Source organism: Malaclemys terrapin, chromosome 10 (genome assembly GCF_027887155.1).
Source record: "Malaclemys terrapin pileata isolate rMalTer1 chromosome 10, rMalTer1.hap1, whole genome shotgun sequence".
Classification (NCBI taxonomy): Eukaryota; Metazoa; Chordata; order Testudines; family Emydidae; genus Malaclemys; species Malaclemys terrapin.
In genome coordinates, this window is record NC_071514.1 from 36,855,797 (window position 1) to 36,874,035 (window position 18,239).

Genomic DNA, 18,239 nt, shown 5'->3' on the forward strand with positions numbered 1-18,239 from the left:
ATGACCATGTTGGAAAAAAAAAATCTCCCAAAATAGCTTCAGTCAGAATTGGCAACCCTACTCTTTACTAATACTTGTAGGACTCTTCTTCTGTCTGTGAAAGATGCAAATGTACATCCTAGAAATCAGTGGAAGAGATACCATGGCATTTCTTGCATGTAGTAGTGAATTTTTTTTCAAAAATTTCTCACTATTGCTTATACTGGCTCAGCTTCAACGGTGTTGGTGATGTTGAGAGCTCTATCATTGACGTGCAGGTGGCTTTTTAAGCATCACGTTGTTTACTGTAGCCCAGAGCAGCTCCAATCAATACTGTGCTTAAAATAGCAGTAGTACCCTCCAGTAGGGCTCTGAACACTGATGATTCAGGTGGAGCTGAAACAGTGTTAGCAATAGTGGGAATTTTTTTTAAAATGTCTCTGGGGTAGTCAAGGCTATAAAGAAGTGAAGCTGAGTTTAAGTGGGCTCTTGTGGAGCTAACTATCGGAATGTCCTTTATATTGGTTTTTCAGCCAAAAAGTAGGCTCGCGCTCTCTCTCTCTCTCTCTCTCACACACACACACACACACACACACACACACACACACACACACACACACACACACACACACACACACACACACACACACACACACACACACACACACAAAAGCTGACCGTGTTGTTTTAAATCAATGTTCATACCTTAGACACAGTGGTATCACTTTAATCCTGTAAATGCTTTGGTCAGAATTCATACTTGCAAAGCTGTACAAGTATTGTCACAGGACAGATGGGTCTGTGACTAGACTATCAGATTCCCTTCTCTCTCTTCCTCCCTCTCCTCCCCCCCAATTCCTGCTACTCCTGTTCATGCTGAAGGTTGAGATAGGAGTCCAAACAGCCTCCCCCTTTGTCAATTTGTCTCCATGTTGTTCCCCTGGATACAATAACTTTGCCCTCTCAAAATATTATTTTTACATGTTTTAAATGAGTCTTGGTGCTCTGTCACTTTGAGGCTGACTGACCATAACACGGGGGCTGAGGGCTTGAATGCTTTCAGGGACAGAGACCACAACTAAAGGGCTAATGACAGGAAATGGTTTGGAAGCCCCAGTGCCGGCAGATCACCCCGACCTGCCATCCTATGCAGATTCTCATCTCTTTTCAGCTATCGTGTTGGGAACTGCATTGTTTTCCTGTTTATTGGAACAGTTTAGAAGCTGTTGCATATTCACTAGTATTTGAGCTGTTTGTTTCTTTGGGGCCTGCCTGTACACTGACTGAAGGAATTAATATCGAAACCATATGGGTTAAATAAAACAAACTTTAAAGAAGACAGAAGTGTGTGTTCTTCCAGCTTCCTGTGTTTATGTGGTCTGCTTGTATGTTGTTAAGTTTGATGTCCGGCTGATTCCCCACAGTTTGAAAGCAAGCTGAGGCTCTGATGCTGCTGACTGGGTCCAGATGTAGAGAGGAACCCAGTGAGAAGGGTCATGCTGGGCATGATGGACAGAAAAGCACTTTGTGATGGTTTGTTCACCAGCAGACAGTATATATTCTCTCAAGGCATGTGTGGATTGGTGAGTGCCACCTGACTGATGAGGCTGGGATTCTGAAGAGGCCCTTGACCTCTGGGAAAGCTGTTGGAGAGAAGCCTGCAAAATACAGAGTGCTTTCTGTGTTTCAGAGAAGACATACAACTTTTTCATATATATAATTTTAAAATATTTATGTGCAAAGTTTGCTCTAGTTTTCTAAATACTCTTTTCTATTAGATAAATTCAGGGCTCATCTAAGATAAGATTGACGGCACTGAAGGAGGTTGCAAGCTTAATAGCTGTATGTAACACAAACAAAACTTCTTCGTTATAGTCTACTAACTTGCTCCATTCAGAGCATCTAGTACATGGTATAGGGCCAGGGTTACATTTAGCTACTGTGCTTAACCAACTCTCCAGTGGGATCAAAGAAGAATTCAGTCTCTAATTTAATTAACTCTTGCACTCAGTGGCGGATTTAGAGTTAGTGGAGCCCTGTGCTCAGCTTCATTTTTGGGGCTCCTCCTTGGGACCCAGCCAAGAAAAAGAACATTCTCTTCTCTCCTCCCCACCCTCATTTTTCATTCTTTTTTTTCTTCATCTTCCTCCTATAAGTAATAGGAAGTAAATGAAAATAAAGTGAGGTACCTTGATTGCTTTCGTAGTCTAACTTATTTTTCCACAGACCACTTGAAAATTGCTGAGGGTCTCAGCGGACCACTTAATGATCTTTCCAAATATTGTTTGTACTGTTAGCTAACAATTGTAAAGTTCTTTGGATAAGAGTCCTTTATAAAAAAAATTTTTAAAAAACGGTGGGGTTTGTTGTCTGGCCAGGACTTAGGATGTGGGAGGGGGCTCAGAGCTGGGGGTGCAGGGTCTGGGAGGAAGTTAGGGTGCAGGAGCAGGTTGGGATGCAGGGTCTGGCCAGGAGTAGGGTGCGGGAGGGGTCTCAGGGCTGGGGCAGGGGGTTGGGGTGTGGAGCGGTTACCCGGGGCAGCTCCCGTTTGGTGCAAGGGGTGCAGGTGGGGATATGGGGAGGGAGGCAGGAGTCATGGAGGGCAGGGGGCTGAGGGTGTGTGAGGTGGGTGCAGGAGTCCGGGCTGGGTGTGTGGGCTAGGGTCATGGGGTTGGGGGGGGTATGCAGAGGGGGAGTGTGGGGGCACCGCCTTTGCTCTGCCCCGCCCCCTCCCTTTTCCAAAGCCCCGCCCCCATCTCTTCTCCACCTCCTCCTCCCCCGAGTGCGCTGTGGCCCTGCTCCTCCCTCTCCCTCTCAGAGCGACCTGAGTGCCAGGAAATAGCTGTTTGGAGGCGGGGGAAGCGCTGGGAGGGAGGGCAAGGGGCGGGAATGCGGAATGCTCGGGGGAGGAGGTGGGGGAGAGGGGAGCTTGGCTTGGTAGGTGTGAAGCCGGCAACAGGAGCCGGCAGTACCAAGCTTCTGCCCCCGCAGCTGCCCGGTCTGGGACCCCCTGTCGTTGTGGGGCACCGTGCCAGGGCACACTGTTTTACTGTAAATCCGCCTCTGCTTACACTGTCTCACAGTGCTTCATTTAAGAACCCCAACCTTAATTTGGATGGATCCATCTCCTCAGGTGAAAGGAGAATTCTTCCCCTCTGTTCATTTCATTCAGGATTGAAATGCTTCACTCTACTCCACCAGTGTATCCTAAGCATTTCCTACTTTAGGGGCTTTCAGATCTTTATTGCAGTCACTTTTTTATATGGGAGATTTTCACACTTAAGAATGGTGTTTGATATAAAGAATTCCCATAATAGTAGGAGGATTTCTGCCTTCCTGATTGAGCCTCTTTCTCTTACATCAATAAGATGCACTTGCCTTTTCCCATAACAGGTTTATATTAGCTAGAAACCCAAACTTCTTATTTTTAGTTACTTTCGAAAGAAGAGGGTCCCTCACTCCAATCCCTTATTGAGGTCATTAGAAAGAGGACAGTCAAGAAAGGAGGAAATAAAATGGATTTCCAGAGGTAGAAAAACACGGGATAGGAAGTGGAGAGTGTAATTTACCAATCCAGGTGGAAATTAGATTGATTTGAAGTGTCCATTTCACCTAGACCTTACTTTGATCTGCTGATCAGGGAATTAACTGATAGGGTTAGAAGGGACCACAAAGATAATCTAGTCTGCCAAGATGCAGGATTTGCTGGATTTATTGCCAAGATGCAGGATCAGTATATGCACAACAAATGGCCTTCTTAGCATTCAAAATAATCCAACTTCTCCCCACAGATTGTAACTGTTCCTTCAAGCACCTGTTTGGTAGTGAACCTTGCATCCTGCTGCCCCTCTTTTTGTAATAATATTGCCTTACCAAGTCAGTTACTGTAGAACTTGGGAATTTTTCAGGTGTTTTCTTGTTGTCCTTGACCATCAAGATACCCTTTTAAAAAACTGTAAAGTAGTCAGAGTGTTTAAATGTGACACTTAGCCTGGATCTGAGTCTCTCACTTGTCTCACACCGATGTGGGGATTCTGTGGGTTTGTCTTCACTGCAGAGTTAACTCAGGTGATCAGCACCCAGGTTTGAGCGCCTGGGTGTGAACAGTCACACTGCAAAGCTTTACCCAAGTCACTGTGTCTTCACTAGTGCTGCACTCCACCATGTGTGTTACTAGGACTTCTGGGGACATATTCCTTGGTTCTTTGCACTGCAGTAAGCTGACTTGCTTTATGATTCTTTCCCATTGAATTGTTATAGAACTTGTCTGTCCTTCTGGGCACATGGGGAGAATTGTGGGAATGCACCGGAGGACTATTAGAATACTATCAGAGTATCAGATGTTCGCTTATGACTTCATTGCAAAGTGGGTGGGTTACTCATCTGAGTAAAAACAGCACCTGGGCTCCAACCTACACCCACCACCAGGGCATCCAACAGGGGAGCAGAGGGGAAGCAGATTACTGTGAAAGCACCACTATACATGGGTGAGAAGTTTTTGTGTGTGGATGGGTGGGGGTTGTGGCAAAACCAGAGTGAGAGCCCTGGTAACTCTGCAGTGTAGACATACTCTAAGAGTAGGAATGGAATTTTTCTCTTTCCATCAGGGTGAAACTTTTTCTGATAATTGTAGTGATTTCTTGTTCAGAGATCTTGTATATGTTCTGCTAGGGATGGGTATGAAATAAGCTTGTATTCATGAAGTTATTCCTCCACAAATTCAAATCTCCGACTGGCGAATGTGAGGACACAAAAGAAGCCACGTCTGCTCTGGCAACCTGGTATCTTTCAATGAGAATTACATCATGCTACAAGTGCTTGCCCATTTTGCTTGTGAACTTAGTATGTCATATTATACCTTGAAAACAAGGTAGCCACATATGAGGAGCAATGCAACAAATATGTGCATTCCAATACATTGTGAAAGTACAGGAGTCAGGAGAGGAAGTGAAAACACCAACTCAAATTGAAACTGCAAGGAGGATTTAGGTAGGTAGGCAGCATGTTATTTCCTACTAAGATGCCAACAATCTTCAGTTCTGATTACAAATACCTGACTGATGGGACTAACATGGGATAACCCAGTAATATAAATTGGTAGGTTCACGTCACACAATCAAATCTTTAGGTCCAAATAATTCAAAAGATTGACCAGGGTGCAGGATTAAATTGAGGCTGATGTGCTGTTTGGCTTTTAAGAACTGGCAGTTAAGTAAGACTTACAAAGACAGATCATTAAATGGGCAGAACATGTGTGAGAAGTAATTCAAATGTTAATTTTGCTTCCACTTTTCTTCACAGAGGTATGGAGAACCTGATGGCCGGCTCATCCCTACCCCCACTGTTTGCAGATGATGATGGCTCAAAGGAGAGCAGTGATATGCCCACAACTGGGTAAGTAACTGCTGCTCTAAACTCAGCTCACAGCTATTCTCTCTTTGCAGACTCTCTAGAGAAAGTACTCCTGATTGTACACTCTTGCTACTAGACCAATTGAGCACCATTAATTTTCTCTTGTACTCTTCTGGTACTTGTAAAATCTTGTTTTCCAAGGACAGCCTTCTAGAGTGGGTCTGCAGATATGGTGATTGTTTTCTTTATTGTGCTCCAGTGGCACCACTGAATTTCTGTTAAAGCTACATTCTTGATTAAGTTTCAGGGTAGCAGCCGTGTTAGTCTGTATCCTCAAAAAGAACAGGAGTACTTGTGGCACCTTAGAGACTAACAAATTTATTAGAGCATAAGCTTTCGTGATGCATCCGAAGAAGTGGGCTGTAGCCCACGAAAGCTTATGCTCTAATAAATTTGTTAGTCTCTAAGGTGCCACAAGTACTCCTATTCTTGATTAAGGGATGTCCAAGAACAGAACTGATAAATGAATACTCTTCCTGTCTATCAAACAAATTGTCCTTATTTGCACAGGCTATAAAGCAGTGGCCCTGTCTTAAGGACTCAGTGATAAAAGATTAGATTCTTTTTCAGGATTACTTTTTTTTTTTTAAGCATGGTTGTGCTTTAACAGATTTCTTTTCTATTCTTTAGACCTCCAAAGGGAAAATTCAGATCTAGCATAAGCAAGTGCAATTCTATGTAATTAAACATAGAAGCACCTGCTTGTACCAGGTCTGAACTTGGCCCCACGTCTCTGGGCCTCAAGATTTGCTGACACCAAGTGTAGTGCATGGAGGAATCTTGACATGCTGTTAGGAGGGATTAAGGGAATGATCTTTCATCACCTCTCATTGAAAATCTATGCACCACACTCAAAATTTTCCCTACTCTGTATTTGTTAGTAGATTGGAAGGTTGTGATGCCTAAAGTGGGTTAAAATCTGAGAAGTGACTGAAAATATCATTGTGGGGTTCTATAGGTGCTCACACGCTCTCTCTCTCTCTCAATATGCTTAGTGTATAATAAACCATTTTTTGTTTTTTCTAACTGCTGGCTCTGCAATCTCAACCTGAGATCTGAAAGTCAAGCCTGTCTCTATCTGGGTTGTGTATCATTATCAGTAAAGCTGGCCCAACCGATGTGTATTTCAAGATAAGGTGCTATAGAGGTACAACTCTCTGTACATGAAAATTAAAATTCTGCAGTTGGTACTTGGTTAACACATCTGATGTTGCACAAATCAGAATAAGAATTAATCTCGCTTTGTTGCAGCTATGTTAGCTCAACATTGCTAACAGGAGAAAAAAGTAGTAAAAGTTGTTTGTCCATTGACTAAGCAGCTATAGCTTTGACTATACACAGGGAGCAGATCTATGAATTGTTCCATTAAGAACAATGGTTAGAATGACTAGTGGATTGTTGCCCTAAAACAGCAAATCCCCAAGATCCATGCAGAACTCTGGGGATCCACATAGATCAGTGGTTCCCCAACCTTTTTTGTCTGCCAGGCGCCAGACAACGAGCCACCGAGGACCGCGGCGGCGGACGAGCATCCGCCGAAATGCCGCTGGTAAGCAGCGTTCGGCGGCATTTATGCGGATGCTCGTCCGCCGGCCAGTACGTGGGCGCACTTACGCGGGCACCACGTTGGGGACCCCTGACATAGATCATGTACCTCCATATAGCTGCACTGTTGGCCTCCATACCACAGGCAGCCTTATTCCTACAGAGTGCTGCCATTGAATGAAATGCCACCTTCAACATCTCTTGACTAAAGAATAGCAGCCATTCAGGGGCCTAGTGGGAACTAATGATCCTGGAGTCTGCTTCAGATATCCAGGTGTGTCAACAGGAGACAATACTGCAAAGAGTTCCATCCCAAATCCCAATGGCACAGAACACTTATACAGGACTATAGGAAATGCATACAAGAAGGTGCAATCACTTGGAGGAGGATGAAAATAAGACTCTGTACATTTTTTCTCATTCTGCTGGTGTTCTCCTGAATACAGCTGCAGGGTTCATGTGTTTTCATTCCTGCTCTAAACCTCCCTTTATATGACTGCATGTTTGATTATTATTTGAATCAGATAGTGTTTAGTTTTGTTTGTGTTTGACTTGTGTAAGCACAAGTTTCTCCAAAAGTTAGTTTTCTTAGGACTGTTTTGTCTCCATCAGGACCTAGAAGAGCTTTATCTAAATCCCTGGTAACTGCTGTAGACAGTGGCCTGGAAATCACATAGCCAGATGGAACATACAGCTGTCTGAGTTGCTGTTTTTGTAATGTCTCACCTTTTGTCTGGCCTCAAAGTTGCATAATATTTTCAACATCATTGCACAGTTCAGAGGAGCAGAGGGGAAGTAGATTACTGTGATAATGCCTGCACTTTCTCACACAACTTGATTTTCCAGGTTAGCCCACTCTGAGGGGTCATACAGTGGAGGAGCTTCGCAGTCTGTGAACAACCCAGACTTTGTGGAGGACTTGTCACAAGTTCAGTTGCTGCAAAATGAGTCTTCTAATACAGCTGAAAGCAGCGAGCAGAGACTTGAAGAAGAGGTGAGCTGAAATAATATAGTAACACAAATGACTAACTGATTGAGAGAGCAAACCATGGGCTCTCCTCCACATCTGTCACTTTATTCATTTAAGTTTTTTCTAGTAGGATACCAGTTTTCATCCATCCACCATATCTACGAGGCTGTTTTTCATCTCTTTACTTTCTATAGTGTGACAGGGTCGGGTCAGATGGCAACAGGAGAGTGATAGAAGGCAGATATATTAGCCTCGGATTAAGCAGGTCCCTTTTCCCTGGGTAAGGTAACGGGGTGGTTCTAGAACAATCAGGAACTTGCTGGAACCAATTAAGGCAGGCCAGCTAATTAGGACACCTGGAGCCAATTAAAAAGCTGCTAGAATCCATTAAGACAGGCAGGCTAATCAGGGCACGTGGTTTAAAAAGGACCTCACTTCAGTCAGTGAGGGGCACGCAAGGAGCTGAGAGTGAGAGGGCATGCTGCTGGAGGACTGAGGAGTACAAACACTATCTGGCGTCAGGAGGAAGGTCCTGTGGTGAGGATAAAGAAGGTGTTGGGAGGAGGCCATGGGGAAGTAGCCCAGGGAGTTGTAGCTGTCACACAGGTGTTACATGAGACACTGTAGACAGCTGTGATTCACAGGGCCCTGGGCTGGAACCTGGAGTAGAGGTCCTCATCCCCCCCAACTCCCTATTGGATACAGGAGGAATTGACCTGGACTGTGGTCCCACCAGAGGGGAAGGTCCCTGGCCTGTCCCCCGACCCACTTAGTGGATCAGCAGAGACTGTGTGGGTTGTTCTCCTTCCTTTTCCCCATGCTGGCCAGTGATGAGGTTAGCTGAGTGAACGGCAGATTTGAGCCATTAGCAAAAGTGGCCAAACTGAGGTCTGCCGTGAATCTGAGGCGAGCAAATCCCCCAATAAGCGCAGGACCCACCAAGGCAGAGGAGGAGCTTTGTCATAATAGCTATTTCTCCTCTGTTGCACAACCACTTTCCTATAGTCAGGAAAACACAGCAGGCAGACAGACCCTCCAAGAGTGACATCTGTGATACTCCCTAGTTTAGCAAATAAAGATTTCTATTTCAGTGGTTTGCCTACCTTTCTTTCTTTCATTTCTCTGGGGAAATAGTACAATCTAATGGTTTGAGTAGGGGACCGAGACTCAGACCTGAGTGCTATTCCCAGTTCTTTCCCTGATTTACTTTGTGACCTTGAACAAGTCACAACCTCTCTGTGCTTCCATTTCCGTATCTGTAAAATGGGGATAATCATACTTATCCACCTCTATAAATGTTTTGAGATACTCTAATGAAAGGTATAAGCGTTGCTAAGGCTTCTTAGACTCGAGTTGTGTATCATCTTTACTGATATTGATGATTTAGAATGTTTAAGAACTGAAGCAAATGTTTAATTCTGTGTCCACTCTTGAAGCTATATTCAGTTTTGATGACCTCATCTCAAAAGAACTACAACAGAAGCAGAGAAATGCCAAAGAAAGGCAATCAAAGTAATAAGAAGCCTTCCATTCCAGGAGAGATTAAAAGAAGGGATACATGATAGCACTATATAGCATAAGAAGATAGCATAGTCCAGAGATTATTACAGAAACAGGGAGTTCAGAAAACTCAAGCAAATATTTAACTGCCCTACTTCAGAGTTTCTCCACCTGTAAACTAGGGACAATACTCAACTGCTTCTGTAAAGCTCTTCAAATTTCTGATGAAAGGAGTTTTAAAAGTTCAAAGCAATTTATAATGATATCCATAACAACAGTGAGCATGGGAGGGAAAGCCCAGTAGTACATACCTGTTTACATTATTCCATGATACAAGAAGACTGGGAAACATAACATCTGAATGCAAAAGATTAGAAGGGGAAATATTAGTTAATATACAGTATGGTAGATAATATGTGGCACTTTCTACAATAAGATACTGGGGCAAATGGCTTTGTAAATTTCCAAAAAGATTAGACACTTTGTTTAGAATAAGAATAACATCTGCAGTTACATTAGCTAGGATGACAATTTCATGAGCATTTACTCGTCTGCTTCATGGCATAAGATGATTATAGGCGGTGGTCAGGAAGAAATATCTCATAGCATAATATAGCACAATTGTCCAACTACACTGGTTTTGTTTGTTTGTTTGTTTCCCCACCCCCCTCTGTTTGAAGTAACTAGTATGTGTCACTGCTAGAGGTAGGACAGTGAAGAAGATAAGTTCATTACAGCGTGTGCTATGTTCCTAAATAAATGTTTCAGTGTCATTTGTTGTACGATCTCAGTGTGGTGACGCTGGTCTCAACTCATGGTCCTACAGCAGGAGAATCTTAGTGGAATGATGAAGATATCTTATTGTCCTGTGGACCTGCAGTGATGTTATAAAACAATTTCTGATAATGAGGCTCATTTGTCTCACTTTGTTTAGAAGAAGGTCAGGATTAGACTAAAGTGAAGTTTGAACTTTACAGAGAAGATAAGTGAAGAAGCTTATATTGCAGCCACATATTCCTTATGAAAATGTTTGAGACATGAATATTTGTTCCTTTCAGGGGTAAAATTATTTATTTGATTTCCCCCCTCCCCCCCTTCAGTCTGAATTTTCTTCTGTTTCATTTTGCAGCAAAGAACTAAACGAGGAGGCTGGTCCAAAGGGAGAAAGAGGAAGAAACCCCTTAGGGACAGCAATGCCCCGAAATCCCCCCTCACAGGGTATGTGCGATTCATGAATGAGCGTAGGGAACAGCTTCGAGCGAAGATGCCTGAAGTCCCTTTCCCAGAGATCACCAGGATGCTGGGCAATGAGTGGAGTAAGCTGCCTCCTGAGGAGAAACGGGTACCATTAACTTCCCTTTTCCTTGCTGGGGATTTGATTATTGTTTAATGGGAACACTATTGCTTACTGAGGAAGTTGACATCCGTGTTTGACCATGACCATGTTTAGGAAGGCGTTTTTAGGTGGGGTGCAAAGGTCCTTAAGAGATAAAGGAAGGAACCCTCTTGGGACCAAAGTATCTCTCCCCAGTCATTGCTGGTGGAAAATTACATAGGCCCGATAAACATTGGAAGAGTATATGCAGGACACGCATGAATCTTTCAGAAGAGAAAGATAGGCAGACCAGAAGGGATGGGCTGCTCACAACTAGCTGGGGCAGAGCTGTTTTTTTTGACAATATATTTGTCCATTTTCAAGGTCTGCTAGCCATGTAAAGAAAGCATAGCTCTGTAAGTTGTGCTAGTGAGAGTGTTTTGTTAGATTTGTATAGAGACTAAAATTATCCCAGGAATGAGAATTTGTTTTTCTTTCAACCAGAATATGGTGCATCTCTCTTCATCAGTCTACCTGGGCCTTCTGCACTGTATCTCATATGTGAATTAAGGCAATGGCCAGCTTAGTCTGTTCCTTTACTTCCTTCCTCTGGAGCGGATACCAGCATCACTACTCAATTTTGTACTATTTGTAGCTGATTTCTGGTTGGAGAGTACGGTGCTTCACTGTAGTTAAGATCGCATGAGAGAGTTCAGTTTAACAGAAGCTTTAAACCTTTATTTTGTAAAAATCTCATTGTAATGTCAAAAACATAGAATATAAACTTTGTGTACTATTTGAATTTTTCATAGTTTTTTGATGAAAAATGAATTGATACAAAGAGAACAAGAGCTCAGAAATCAATCCTTTGGGTGGTTTTTTTGTTTGTTTGTTTGTTTGTTTGTTTTTTAACAAAATGTCTTTTTTTCTTTGTAGCCATTTTTCCAAGAAATCAAAACATTCTGTCCTTTGTTCACATTGTTGCTCCTCATGTGCAGATTCCTAGAATATCAGTTACACATTGATAGTGTTTGTCCATACAGCATTTGATAACATTTTAACCATAATAGAAAATGTGTGTCAAGGTCAGCTTGCTGAATTTGATGACAAATCTGCTGCAGAATGATTGCCGTCACTCACTTCTAGGGACCCCCCCCCAAAAAAAAAGACAGATACTCCCTTAACAAATAACTCTGTAGCCTAAGGAAGTCTGGGAAAGAGACCAGGCGATCAAATCCTTCCTTTTTTAACTGCTGTTTAAATTCCTGTGGCATTCACTGGACTACCCTTATTATTGAATCAGGTCCTGAATCCAAACCTAGAAGACAGGGAAGGGCTGCTGAACACTTCCCCCCGCCCGCCCGTCCCCTCCCTATCCCATTTTTAAAAAATAAGTTAGCAGATTGCTTATACAAGGACACTCTAGGCCTGGCACCCAGGTCTCTAACATGACAAACCCCAGTATGACTAAATTAGGTTTTGGGTCTCCTAGCTTTAACCACTATAAACCACACTCATCTTCCAGAGTCAGGAATCAAATCCAGAATTCCTGATCATCAGTATTCTACTGCTGACTAGAGAGTACTTGCATAACCCAGTGGAAAAGCATGTTTCAAGTTTCTCTCCATTGGCTGGTCTCCAAAGGGACAAGCAATTACTCCTGTCAATCAAGTGACAGCAGTCTAGCTATGGATCTTTCTCCCCGTATCAGGAGAGCTATGTACTAAGGTACACCAAAGCTGTATAAAAATAACTAGAAAACTGGCAAACAAAAACTGCATTTAGTGGCAGGTAGGGTTGCAGCAGGACACATGCTATCCACCCAAAGCCATAAAAGGATGGCTATAAGAAGTTTAGGGGGTAAGACTTGTGCATTCCTTTCCACCTTCAGATTGCCTACAACATTGTCAATAATTTACTCTAATGCTCCATAAGGCTTTCATTTCCATCTCCAACAGGTACTCAGAAGTAATATGTACTCCAGTGTCATCAAACTTGCAAAATCTTAATAGTGACCTCAACAGTGTTAAGGCAAAATAATGTTCCAAATGCATGGAACGTGTGATAGCTAGATGTACTGATCTGTTGATATAATGGATATAAAAGCATATGAGGTCACTTTTAAGGTTTTGCCTGAGTAATATGAATAGGTTTGCATAATACAGCATGATATAAACTTGTATGGGGAAAAAGCCTTAAGCATATTGTACTGAAACATGATAGCAGGGAAGGGAGCTTTTTGATGAAAGGGTCCCATTAATTTCCATGTTGTGTTATGACTATTCTTTAAGTGGTTTGCAGTCCAGCAGTTTCCTTATATTGTTCCAGCGCTCCCTGCATTAAGCAGATGTATGAAAATGCTTCAAGATTATTTCTTAAAAAACAGACTGAAATATCACTAAGGCTTAAACTGACAGACCCCTCTTGGTTCTATTCTCTCTGTAAGCTTGTCATAAACATACAGTTAAGGGTTAATTCCTCTTTTACCTGTAAAGGGTTAAGAAGCTCACATAACCTAGCTGACACCTGACCAGAAGGACCAATAAGAGGACAAGATACTTTAAAATCTGGAAGGGGGAAAAAAGTCTCTTGTCTGTGCTGTGTGTGCTTTTGCCGGACACAGAGAAAGAAGGAACCATCCAACTCCTGTAGGGTAGTGAGTATTTAGAGAAGGAATGTATTAGATTTACTTTTATTTTCTTGTTTGTGTTCTTTTGCAAATAAGAGGGAAGATAAATTTGGGTTCTTTGTGTAACTTTAAAGTTTTGCCCCGAGGGAAACCCTCTGTGTTTTGAATCTGATTGTCTGTGAGATTATCTTTCATTCTAATCTTACAGATGTACTCCTTTTACCTTTTTTTTCTTTTCTTTCATTAAAATTCTTCTTTTAAGAACCTGATTGATTTTTCATTGTTTTAAGATCCAAGGGTTTGGATCTGTGTTCACCAGGACTAATTGGTGAGGCGGATTCTCAAGTCTGCCCAGGAAAGGGAGGTTAGGGACTTGGGAGATATTTGGGGAAAGGTAGAGTTCCAAATGGCTCTCCCTAAATATTTGGTTAACGCTTGGTGGTGGCAGCATACCGTTAACCTAAGCTGGTAAAAAATAAGCTTAGGGGGTCTTTCATGCAGGTTCCCATATCTGTACCCTAAAGTTCAGAGTGAGGAGGGAACCGTGACAAAGCTGTTCTCTCATAGTAGCTACAGCTGTCTCCCCTATCAGATGAGAGGACAAGACGTGTTGCAGCATGGTATTGGCCTTTCTTCTAGGGGTCTGAAGGTGAGAAAACACAGTACTCTGCTCCAGGAAGACTGACACACCTTAGCAAAAATCTGAGCCCCTAAGGGTGATCCACAACCAGAGCTTCCTGTTCAACAGCACATAGTGCTGGCCACAAACATTCAGTTCATAAATATTTTCTGGCTATGGGCTGGTCCACACCGGGCGGGGGATCGATCTAGGAAACGCAACTTCAGCTATGAGAATAGCGTAGCTGAAGTCGACGTTTCCTAGATCAAACTAAGTTTACTTACTGCGGGTCCACGCGGTGTAGGCAAGCTCCCCCATCGACAGCGCTTCCTCCTCTCGGCGAGCAGGAGTTCCGCAGTCGACGGGGGAGCGCTTCTGGGATCGATTTATCGCGTCCAGATGAGATGCGATAAATATCGATCCGAGAAGATAGATCTCTACCCGCCGAATCGGGCGGGTAGTGTGGACCTAGCCTAAGTGAAGATAGCATTTGGCTGCATTGAGTAGCCTGGTATCAAGTCACCTCAGCATCTAAGTAAACTATTGCAATCAGTCTAGTCAAGAAGTAAGTTTAACAGGATGATGAGTTGGATAAAATATGTTACTATTCTGGAGTGCTTCTCTCTCTGTTTTTATCCTTTCTTGCCTTGGTTATCCTTTCTCAGGTTTCCGTGTTCTGAATCTCTGAGGCATTCGCACTCATTTTTCTCCATTCCTTTCCTGTTTATCTAGGTAAGATGATCATGTGTCTGATTGTTTGGTTTTTTTCCTGAAGTACTCTGTTTTCTTATTGCAGCGCTACCTTGATGAAGCAGACAGAGATAAGGAACGGTACATGCGGGAACTGGAGCAGTACCAGAAGACAGAGGCCTACAAAGTCTTTAGCAGGAAAGCACAGGACAGGCAGAAAGGCAAATCACATCGGCAAGGTATTAAACCATAACAAAAATAGTGCCTTCATGAAAACTCAGCCCACATTCGGAAGAGAGGATCACTAGGAGGGTGGTGAAGCACTGAAATGGGTTACCTAGGGAGGTGGTGGAATCTCCTTTCTAGAGGTTTTTAAGGTCAGGCTTGACAAAGCTCTGGCTGGCATGATTTAGTTGGGGATTGGTCCTGCTTTGAGCAGGGGGTTGGACTGATATTCTATGATTCTATTCATACTGAGCTAAACAGACCATTGGTCTGACCCAGCACGGCAACTCTGTTAGCTAGAGTACTAAAATATCCCAGGCATATAGTCAACTAGCAGATATCAAACACTTTTTTTATAAAGCCCTGTGACTGTTACGCTGCTTAGAACGTAGTCTTCTGTGTTTCCTAGACCAGTGTGCATGTGTGTATGCAGAGTGATTAGGTTTATGTACACACTACTGTGCCTTGTGACAGGTGCATTAGAAAAACCTAAGATAGATAGAGATACTGTGTGCTAAATCCCTTATAGTATAACTAGACAGATTGTGTAGTTGTGCTTTTGGGTTGTACAGCTAACTTTCTCCTTCAGTTCTCTTTCATTCCAAGATCATCTTATCTTTTTGTTTGTTTCAGATGGAACGCGACAGACTGCCCATGACCATGAGGTAAATACCTTGCTTTCTTCTACACAGCAGGGGTCAGAACCACAGCTGGTGAAAATTTCCATTGAAGTCAATGGAGTTATGACAGTTTACACCAGCTTAGGGTCTGCTCTAGATATAGATTTATGCGAATTTCTATACAGTTTTTTTGGGGTCGCGTGCAAAGATGATCCCCAGGGCCAAAGAATCAAAAGTGCATAGCAATTGAGTAATTTATGTGCTGTTTTTGGTGCTTTCTGCTAAATCAGAAAGCTAGTTCATGCATATATAAGTTGTGATGGGTTGGATCACAGAAACCCCCTTGAGAGCTGCCACCTGATGTGCAAAGACTACCTCTGCTCCTGTTTTCCCTGCCAGCTCAGGACTCCAGCACCCTGTCTTGCTGAGCCAGACGTTCCTGTCTGCTCCAACACAGACCCAGGGTCTGAATCACTTGCCCCAAAGCTGCAAGTTTACCTGAAAACAGTTCACAGAAGTTTGCTTGTCTTTAGCACTCAGATGCCCAACTCCCAATGGGGTCTAAACCCAAATAAATCCGTTTTACCCTGTATAAATCTTATGCAGAGTAAACTCATAAAATGTTTGCACTCTATAACACTGATAGAGAGATATGCGCAGTTGTTTGCTCCCCCAGGTATTAATACATACTCTGAGTAAATTGCTAAATAAAAAGTGATTTTATTAAATACAGAAAATAGGATTTAAGTGGTTCCAAGTAGTAACAGACAGAACAAAGTAAGTCACCAAGCAAAATAAAATAAACTGCGCAAATCTATGTCTAATCAAACTAAATACAGGTAAGTTCCTCACCAGTTCCAGAATGCTCCCTTTTACAGGCAAATCTCCTTTTAACCTGGGTCCAGAAATCATTCACAACCCCTATAGTTACTGTCTTTTGTTCCAGTTCCCTTCAAGTATCCTGAAGGGGTGGAGAGGTTCCTTCCTTAGCCAGCTGAAGACCAAAATGGAGGGGTCTCCCACAGGTTTAAATAGACTCTCTCTTGTGGGTGGAGACCCCCCTACTCCCTCCTATGCAAAGTCCAGCTCCAAGATGGAGTTTTGGAGTCACCTGGGCAAGTCACATGTCCCTGCATGACTCAGTCTTTACAGGCCGAAGCCATTGTCCACATGGTATCTTGCATGTCTCCAGGAAGACTTCTTATGTAGATTGGAGCATTCCAAGATGCATTGTTCCCCAAGTGTTTCCTGATCAGGTACTTAACCTGGCGAATTCCTTCCTAAAGAAGCTGACCAAATGCCTCACAAAGCTTACTTAGAAACCAAGCAAGCATACAGCCCATATTCTTAACCTCAAGTAGAAAATGATATACATGTACAAATAGGATGAATAGATATAGTAGACCATAACCTTTACGGAGATATATTACATGGCACAGGCAGCACAAAACATATTCCAGTTATTTCGTACATACATTTATAAGCATCCCTCCTCCGCCCCCATAAATCCTTATGGGGTACGCTGTCACATAAGCTATCTGAAACAAAATGGAAAAGGAGTTTAGGGTTTGTTTTTAAAAGGGCTGAGGCCCAGCCTCTCCTTTTGTAGGTGTCATTTGCATTGCAAAACATACACCTGTGATTTGGAACCTCAGAACAAATTCTGAGTATACCTCAGAATAATTGTCTTTTATGTACTTGAGGTGTACGTGTAATTCAACTTCAGGTGCAAAATTGCAGGTGAAAATTTTGGAAGCAGAAAGGCCTACAAATGGGAAACCGTTCTTTTGAAAATTTGGCATGTAATGTCTAGGACATCCTTATGGCCAGCTTGAGACATAGACCGATCATGCACAAATAAGTCGCACCTCTAGGTTATTGTTCCAGTACACCAACCACCATGTGGTTTCTTCCAAGGTAAGGGAGGGGAATGGCCAAGTTGTTGGGAGACCTGTTGTAGCACCTCTTAGCATACCAAATAAGTGAATAGTAATGAAAAATACTGCCTTGCTGTAACAAGACTCTAGATTCCCTGATGTAAAACAGACACTAAACCTTCTGGATCCTGATAGACAACAAAGTTATCCGAAGTGCTGTAATTGTCAATCTTTTAACAGAACCAAACACAACAAGGGCCATTTTACATAGGGTCCCAGGCCAGGTGCTTCCTTCACAGTCACCAAACTGCAGCAAGCAAATAGGAAAAAAACAAGTAGATGAATCATCCCCTTTTTCTATATGGGCAAGAGACTTTCCTGCCAATGCTCTTCCTCTGTAAGCTCTCAGCCAGCCTCCTTTTCAGGGAAAGTCATCAGTTTCTGTACCCCTTGGTGGGTTTATTGGAAGTATAACTGTGATGGCCACTTGCCAAGCCACTGCAACTTTTTAATTTCTGCTGCTCCTGTCTACTTTAACGGTAATACATTTAATTTCCAGGGAGCAGCTTTGGTTGGATGCTTTCAGCTCAGATGCATTCTCCCACTGACCCCCAAAGCCAAGTATTCCCCTATCAGACGAACCTTTAGAAATAGATGGACTGTTAAGATGTCTAATATGAAGTGCCTAAATCTGCATGCCACGTGGGAGTTGACTTTTTACTAGTAACCCCCACAAAACACTGTAACCTTGTCCCAGTCAGTAATATAGTACTTGTACAAAACTTAGATTACATAAATATTCTGTTTAACAGCAGTGTTCATGTGACAAGTCACTTCAAAAATTCAAACAGGCTTAAT

General features: G+C 42.8%; 1 protein-coding gene across 5 annotated transcripts in view; it reads left to right on the plus strand.

Moving 5' to 3' along the window:
- Window positions 1-18,239, plus strand: part of HMG20A (high mobility group 20A) — a 75,135-nt gene that overhangs the window by 40,319 nt on the left and 16,577 nt on the right. For all 5 annotated transcript variants that reach the window (XM_054041908.1, XM_054041911.1, XM_054041907.1 and 2 more), the window contains 5 exons: window positions 5,281-5,373; window positions 7,783-7,930; window positions 10,536-10,748; window positions 14,766-14,898; window positions 15,518-15,549. In XM_054041908.1, coding sequence (XP_053897883.1) covers window positions 5,285-5,373; window positions 7,783-7,930; window positions 10,536-10,748; window positions 14,766-14,898; window positions 15,518-15,549 — 615 coding nt within the window. In that variant the 5' untranslated portion in view covers window positions 5,281-5,284. The remainder of the gene's footprint in view (window positions 1-5,280; window positions 5,374-7,782; window positions 7,931-10,535; window positions 10,749-14,765; window positions 14,899-15,517; window positions 15,550-18,239) is intronic.